This window comes from Grammomys surdaster, unplaced genomic scaffold (assembly GCF_004785775.1).
Source record: "Grammomys surdaster isolate TR1022 unplaced genomic scaffold, NIH_TR_1.0 334, whole genome shotgun sequence".
Taxonomy (NCBI): Eukaryota; Metazoa; Chordata; class Mammalia; order Rodentia; family Muridae; genus Grammomys; species Grammomys surdaster.
Genome location: NW_021604753.1, coordinates 941,432 through 949,754, shown reverse-complemented (window position 1 = coordinate 949,754; position 8,323 = coordinate 941,432). Strand labels below are relative to the sequence as shown.

General features: G+C 46.1%; 1 protein-coding gene and 1 long non-coding RNA gene across 5 annotated transcripts in view; one reads left to right on the top strand and one right to left on the bottom strand.

The window, feature by feature from the left end:
- Positions 1-2,321: 2,321 nt before the first annotated feature.
- Positions 2,322-6,129, bottom strand: LOC114630273. Its single transcript, XR_003712802.1, has 3 exons — positions 5,908-6,129; positions 5,373-5,486; positions 2,322-2,412 (listed from the first exon to the last, which is right to left on the bottom strand). It is a non-coding gene; the product is annotated as an uncharacterized LOC114630273 (long non-coding RNA).
- Positions 6,130-6,762: 633 nt separating this feature from the next.
- The window catches only part of LOC114630272, a 24,216-nt gene continuing 22,655 nt past the window's right edge, over positions 6,763-8,323 (top strand). For all 4 annotated transcript variants that reach the window (XM_028778397.1, XM_028778396.1, XM_028778395.1 and 1 more), the window contains exon 1: positions 6,763-8,323. This exon is cut by the window's right edge and continues 100 nt beyond it. In XM_028778397.1, coding sequence (XP_028634230.1) covers positions 6,891-8,207 — 1,317 coding nt within the window. In that variant the 5' untranslated portion in view covers positions 6,763-6,890 and the 3' untranslated portion in view covers positions 8,208-8,323.

The following is an 8,323-nucleotide window of genomic DNA, read 5'->3' as shown; positions in this document are numbered from 1 at the left end:
GCTGAGGCAAGGCACCCGCTGAGGCAAGGCCCCCGCTGAGGCAAGGCCCCCGCGGAGGCAAGGCACCCGCTGAGGCAAGGCACCCGCGGAGGCAAGGCACCCGCGGAGGCAAGGCGTGTGGAGGACGCTTGGTGTTCGGAGGGTAGAAGGAAGGCTTGATGGACAGTGACAGAGACAGAGCTTGGCTTGTGGGTATCTAGTCTTCACTGATCTTCACTTCCCTGAGAGTGGCATAGCCCAAAGTTTCTCACTTCCCTGAGGGTGGCATAGCCCTAAGTTTCTGCTGTTCCTGTTGATCCCTCCTGCTGACTCTAGCTGAAGTCGAGGCTTAGTTATCTCTGCTAGGTCCTGTCACTGCTGTTGCATCTGTAAAGTGTCTGTGAGTGGATGGAGCTGCCACTGCTGACCTGTGAACTGAACTGCCAATTTCCAGACAACACAGATGAAAGTTGTTCCAAAGAACTAAACAGGTCCATTTCCCCACCTCCCCCCATATCCTTTCTTTTCCACTCCTCTGGTGGGTGGTGGGCTACAAGAGAGGTTAAGGCATTTAAAAAACATCATTGAAAATAAGATTAAAAAAATAAAGTTATAGGAATCCTCTTGGCATCTTCATTTCTTTCTTTTAGTTTGTAACAGGAACTGGAGTTCCCATAACACAGCCACACCTGTGCTGATGGCTCTCAGAGGTAACTGACTGACTAATTTTTTTTTTTTTTTTTTGGTTTTTCGAGACAAGGTTTCTCTGTGTAGCCTTGGCTGTCCTGGAACTCACTCTGTAGACCAGGCTAGCCTCGAACTCTCGAACTCAGAAATCCACCTGCCTCTGCCTCCCAAGTGCTGGGATTAAAGGCGTGCACCACCACCGCCCGGCTGACTAAATTCTTGATTATGGACAGTAGGAATGTTGAAGATCCAGAGACAAAATTATCTTGGGGTTATTTTTAGTTCCCTTAATAGCATTTACCACCAACCTTCTATATCTGATCAAGCTTTTTTTTTTTTTCCTCAACTACCAGGCAAACCTTTAAAAAATATTTACTTACCATGTTACCAGAAATTTTAGGATCAAAGCCTAGACTCTGAGAGCCCCAACAAGCTTGGGTTTGTCATTGTCTCAAATATGTCAAAGAGACAAACAACATAGAAAAAAGACTTACTTAACATAATTACATTGAAAAGAGGAACAAATAAAGGATTGAAGTGACCCACAAGTCCATCTGTTCTGACAAGAGATTTGGGTTAAACAGAGGACAAGACATGCATGTATCCAGGAGTGCTGGTGCACACTTTTAATCCTAACAGTTGGGAGGCAGAGGTAGGTGGATGGAGCTCTGCAAATTTGAGGCCAGCCTGGCCTACATAGTGAGTTCCAGGTCAGCCAGGGCTATAGAGAGAGACTTTGTCTTGAAGAAAAATAAAAAGGAGGAGGAGGAGGAGAAGGAAGGAAGGAAGGAAGGAAGGAAGGAAGGAAGAAAGAAAGAAAGAAAGAAAGAAAGAAAGAACTTAAGTAGTGCTGATCAAGGTATAACTTCCATCGTTCTTGGTTCTACCTGTGGATAAATTGAACTAGGAGAAATCTTCCTGAGAAGCAATTCTTTCTCTGGCTGACACCAGACTTTGGCTTTTCTCTCCCCCTAGGGTGGATTCCTGGAGAATTTTTAATTTTGGGGGGGTTATTGTTTCAATAATCAAAGTCAATCAGTGTGACACCAGGGCTATATATTAGAGTATCTCCTCTCTGCCTGGACAGTAAGGCACAGTAGGCCACTAGCTTCCAGCACTCCTAAAGCTAAGAATGATATCAGATAGCGTCTGAAACTTGTAGTAGATATTTCCTAACTTCCAAGCAAGCGCATGCCTCCTGACCCCACCAATGTATTTAAGTAAATGCCTTGATTTAACTTTGTGTCACATTGGGATGCTATTAGGGGAGTAACATGAATCTGTGTCTCCAGGCTGTAGACAATCATTTTTGGATAAAAAATAAAGTACCTGTCATTCCCTTGAATGTAGGAACTCTTAACATTTTATTGTAAACATTTTCAAGTGCAAAGACAAGTTGAATTGTTCAGAAAACATCTATATCCACCGTGTACCTTCTACTTCAACATTTTGCCTTATCACTATCCCTCTATATAGCCATCCAATTTCCTTTTTTTTTCTTGGTCTAGGCAAGACATGCACACACACACACACACACACACACACACACACGTCCATGCATGCTCACGTACACATTTTACATATGCATGTCACAGCAGGTGTGTGGAGCTCAGAGAATAACTTTGTGATGTCAGTCTTCTTCCCCTTGATGTGGAGGTTCCAGGTATTGAACTGTGACGTCAGTCTTCTCCTTCCCCTTGATGTGGGGGTTCCAGGTATTGAACTCAAGTCTCCAGGTTGTACAGCCTGCAGAGAAATAAAATTTTTTGGATGTGCATGTCACTGCTACTTCAGATGGAGCAATCTGTAGAGTCTAGCTGCACAGCTGTTTGACAAACATGGTGACGGCCACACTTGTGAGGGTCAGGTGAGCATGGGTGGAAAGCGCTCCTGAACAGCTTTTTCTGCCAGTATTCACAAGAGGGAAACATCCTTTAGTGGAACATTTGCCCACAATATTCCTTTTCCTAAGAAATAATTCGGGCTGGAGAGATGGCTCAGCGGTTAAGAGCACTGACTGCTCTTCCAGAGGTCCTGAGTTCAAGTCCCAGCAACCACATGGTGGCTCACAACCATCCGTAATGAGATTGGATGCCCTCTTCTGGTGTGTCTGAAGACAGCGACAGTATATTCATAAATAAAATAAATAAATAAATCTTTAAAAAAAAAAAAAAGGGAATGGGTGGGTGGCTGGGGAAACACCCTCATAAAAGCTGGGGGAGGGACAGGAAAAGGGATCACATTTGAAATGTAAATAAAGAAAATATTCAATTAAAAAATTCAATTAAGAAAAATACTCAGAGGGGCTGGAGAAATGGCTCAGCGGTTAAGAGCACTGACTGCTCTTCCAGAGGTCCTGAGTTCAAATCCCAGCAGCCACATGGTGGCTCACAACCACCCATAATGAGATTGGATGCCCTCTTCTGGTGTGTCTGAAGACAGCTACAGTGTACTCATATATAATAAATAAATAAATAAATCTTAAAAATAAAAAAAAAAAAAAAGAAAGAAAGAATTCTACCAGGTCCACCATGCTCTGTACTTCCTCTACCCTCTGGCCATAATTGGTTAGCTGCAAGTTGACATTGCTTCCTGGCCTCCTTTCTCTTCCTCCTTCTCCCCCCTTCCTCCTCTTTCTTTTCCACATCATCTTGCTTGAAGATTGAACCCAGGATCATGTGCATAGTCTGCAAGTACTGTAACAAGGAAGGTCTACTCCTACCCCGTTCTGCAGCATCTGGGAGCCTCAGAATGGAGGCCACCAGCCTCCAGGTCCACTTAAAGAGCCCTGCGCCCCCGAGGAACTTCAGACTGAATAAGAACTCTGCCCACTCGGCGGGGCCCAGCAGTGCCCACTCGGTGCCGCGCACAGAGTGAACTCAGTCGAGATTCCTGAGCTCCAGTCTCTTCAGAGCTATGTGAATCACAACCGTCCAACAAGATTCAGGAACCCACGCCAGGGCCCACGTGCAGTGAGCTATCATTCCCCGCAGGCTGCCTACAACACCTTAGCTCAGACTGACACCACTGTATGTTAAGAAATGTATTGTCTCTATGTATGCAGTTTTCTGCTCTTATAGAAACGTAATGTTTTAATTACTGTGAACAGAGGCTTTCAGCATTTTCCTGCTGTCATCCCTCAGCATGAAAGTATCAAATCAGTAAGTCTTTGTTTCAGGTCTCATGCTTCTTCGTTACACAGGGACTCACTATGTCTCCCTTGGCTTTCCTGGATCTATGTTGTTAAGGTTGGCTTCACACTCAGAAATCTGTATGCTTCTGCCTTCCCAGTGCTGAGATTAAATACCACACATGGGTAGAAGGTTTGTTTTATTTATTTTGGCTTTGCAGGACAGGGTTTCTCTGTGTATCCCTGACTGTCTTGGAACTCAATCTGTAGACCAGGTTGGCCTCAAAATCAGGGATCTGTCTGCTTCTGCCTCCTGAGTCTTGAGATTAAAGGTTTGTGCGGCCTGGCTTGATTGCTTAATTTTTAAAACTGCTTTAAGAGCCTGTGGGATGACTCAGTAGCTATTTGCTGTAAGCCTGACAGCCATGTGATCCCAGGACTCACATGGGAGAAGTATAAGTTGTCCTCTGAAGTCCACAGTTGGCCCCTTATACTCCCCCTCCCAAATAAACAAATGTGGACAATGTGAAGATTCTCTGTGTCCTACAGTAACAAATATTTAGCCAATTCTTTATGTAAAAGGATGTGTATCCATATGATGAACATGCCAATTTGCTTTTGTCTAATGAATGGTAAAATTATATGTGTTAGTAATCTGTTAAACTCTACCTCCACAGTTACCTGGCAGCGGCCAGGTATGCTCCTCCCCACAGTTATCCGGCAACAGGAAGGTAGCCCTGCCCACTATAAAGGGGGCTGCTTGCCTCCTCCTCTCTCTCTTGTTCCCCTCGACCCAGCCCAGCGCCTGCAGGTTGCCATCTCCCCTCCCCCCTTCCCTTCCCCCTCTCTCCACGTGGTCATGGCCGGCCTCCACTTCTCTACTCCTCTCTCTCCTCCCGCTCTCCCACTCTCTTAATAAACCTCCCTTCGTGGAACCGTCTAGTCTGCTGTGATCTGTCCAAGCTGTTCGTGAAAATCCTTTTAATATGTATACCAAAGCATTGTTTAAATAGCAGGGCATGATGGCTATGTCCATAATTTGACCACTTTGGAAGTGGAGGCAGGAGGATCACGTCATCCTCAGTCACATAGTGAATTCAAGGCCAGACTACACTACAATGAAACCATCTCAAAATAAAACATTAACAATAAAACCCTCATTTTTAAATGAATGTATTTATAAGTGTTTGACTTGTATACCTGTATTATATATCTATATATCTATATAGATATTTATATAGCTATGTCTATCTATGTGATTATATACCTACAGTCACATAACAATTTCTCATACATAAAGGGGTCCTAAATGGAAATGGCTTGAGAGACTTGGGTAGAGAGCACTAGTTAGTACTTCTTAGGACAGCATCATCTCATGGCCACGTCACAGCCTCCTGATAGGTACCTGTTCTCTCATTTACAGAAGGAGAGATCAAAGCTAAGGGAGGTTAAAGATCTCCACTCAAGTCAGAAACTCAAATTTAAGCCTTTCTAATTCCAGGAGTATAGAGATTCACCTCAGGCTAAACTGGGCTAATTTCAGAGGATCTGAGAAAGAATAACTCCAGCTTGTCACCTTGTGGCCAATGTGTGGTACAGTCTCCAGCTTGTCACCGTGTGGCTGATGTATGGTACGGTGTTGTGCCCTTTGTCATTAGGCAGGTCATTCTGCTTGCCAACCTTGAACACTCTGTAGTCAAAGGGGAGAGATTCATTTATTTTCATGTGGAGGTCATGCAGTAATGTCCAGAAGTCAGTTCTCTCTTGCCATCATGTGGCTCCTGGAGACTGGACTCAGGTTGTCAGGCTTAATGTCAAGTCTTTAACTACTGAGCCATTGTCCCCACTTGCTACTAATGTTTATAAATTTATAACTTACATTTTAAATTACAAAATAAAATCCTGCAACTATTTTGGAAAATGTCAAGCCTAAAGAACACAGGAAAGAACTGAACAATGAACACCTACACTTATTTCCTCGATATTATATAATTGTGAACATTTGCCACATTGCTTTCTCAATTATCTTTATACTTTATGAACTTTTAATTCCTTGACAGTTTTATACATGTATTTCTTGCTTATATCCATTTCCTACTCCCTGGACCCACCTTCAGTTCAGGTCTTTTTATTTTCATTCATTCATTTTGACACAGGGTCTCAAAGTATAGTCCTGGTTGGCCTGGGATTTTCAAGTTAGGACAGGTTGACTTCCAACTCATAGAGATCGTCTTGCTTCTGCCTGTTGAGTGCTGGGATTAAAGTCCTGCACTATCATGTCTGACCCTTTTAAAATTATTTTAATAACCCTCTGAGTCCAATTAGTATTGCTTGTATGCTCAGGCACGAGTAGGAACAACCTATCAGTCCTTCTACCCTTCTAATTTTCTATCTATACTTTTGAAAACATTTAAGAGTAGTTCTCTCCAAGTGTGGTGGCGTGTGCATATAAGTCTAAGTAAATGTGGCCTGACCTACAGGCCTAAATCTATTTTAAAATGTACCAGATGTTTTAAAATCCATCTTAGCGAGTGCGCAAACACACACACATTCACAAAGGCCAGATCTCAAAACTCCTTTTTCTCCTTTCAGCTTACCCTCTTTCTCCCAGCCTCTACAATACATGGGGGAAAACTCGAGCGACGGGGTCTATTAGGTCCTTGGGCAAGTGTATCAACAGACACCAGATAAGATGGGAGTTCAGACCTAACAACTCTAGATTCTAATTGCACCTGAGGCCAAGCTTCATTCAGGAAGTTATACGAAAAGAGGCCTTGCGGTTAGCTCTCTCCCAAGATCTCACCCTGCCCCGAGAAGATTCTCGCCCCGGTACCGCTAGTTTTGTTGTCGTAAATTTTACGTCACATTACACTTGAGGATCCCACACTGAAAAAGAAAAGCTGTCCGCGAGGGTGAGCACTGCGCAAGCGCAGAAGGTTCGGCTGGTCGTCGTACGCACGCGCAGCAGCCCGCTCGAGTTTTCTGGTATGGAGTAGAACGCGGCTTCCCGCCTGCCCCTTGGGTTGCCATGGAGAGCGGCTAAAGCCCGCCAGTGGCAGTGGTCCTGGTGTCCTCTGGCGGGTTTACGTGGACGATGTTGAGCCTCACGGAGCTTTCGCAAAAGAGCGCAGAGTTGGCGGAGATGCGGTCCGGGCCCCTGGGTCGCTGCAGTCACTTTTTTTGGCTCGGTGTCGCCTTCGACGCGGTGGGTGTGGCAGTGCTGTTCACTGGCGTCTTCTCTAACTTGCTGTTCTACGACATGCTGCTCTATCTGGGTTCCATCATCATCTTCGTCAGTCTCCTGTGGTGGATCTCCTGGTACACCGGCAACATCGAGGCGCTCCCGGAAGATCTCTTGAGGGAGACTTCGCCCCGCGAGGGTGGGGTGCACCGCAGCGGCAGCCGTCGCTTCTCGCTGACCCTCAGGAGGGTCTCCAACACCTTTCAGCGGATCCGCCGGCGGCGGCGGCGGCGGCGACTCCACCCGCGGGTCGACCAGAGGATCAGTAGCATCAGCTCTACCGACCCGGGCCAGCTAGGAAGGAACCGGAAGCCTGAGTCTGCTGTAAACCAGTTTGGTGGAGTCCAGGCCTCTAAGAGCCTGCCTCTGGTCCATATCTTTCCCCCTCTTTCCATTTGTACTTCTAGGAGCCAACCTGTCTTTTCTGTGACCTCGCAGAGCTACCCTCTGGCATCTGACAGCAATTCTCGGATGGCTTTGTCCTCTGACAGCCATATGCCTGTGGATTCTCATCCTTACCAGAGGTCTAATATCAGTGTGGCCTCTCAGAGCTACCCTCTGGAACGAACAGAAAGTCAGAGCCACCTTCTAGTGCCCGTGTCCTCTGACAATTTTTCTATGATCTCTCAGAGCCACCTCCAGTCCTCTGACAGCTATGTATCTGTGCCTGTTGACCATCACTCCGAGGAGCGTTCTAAGATCAGTGTGGCCTCTCGGAGCTACCCTCTGGACCGGGCAGAAAGTCAGAGCCACCTCTTTGTGATCTCTGACAGTTTATCTATGGTACCTGTGACCTCTCAGAGCCAAATCCAGCCCTCTGTATCCTCTGAAAGCCGTGTGCCTGTGGATCTGACTCACTCTCAGGGGTGCTCTAAGATTAGTGTGGCCTCTCAGATCTACCCTCTGGAACGGGCAGAGAGCCAGAGCCACCTCCTAGTACCCGTGCCCTCTGACAGTTTCCCTATGTCTCTAGCCCAACAAAGCCATCTCCAAAATCTTCCTCCTGCCTCTCAAGCTCCTGAAACTGGTAAAGCTTCTAAAAGCCATACTTTGGCCAAGGGGGTTCCTGTGTTGCCACCTGGGGTTGCCCAGACTCAGCACCCGCAGGCCTCTTTAGCCCAGACTTCTCAAAGTATTTCTTCACCTGTTCAGAAGGTTCCTAAGAACTAAAGTGCTGAAGCTTTGATGACTCTCCCAGCACCCAACTTGAAACTAACTCAGGAGCAACCTGACCCTTCATCGCCTGTCTCTAAGGCCACACATTCAGACACTCAGTACTGTGACCA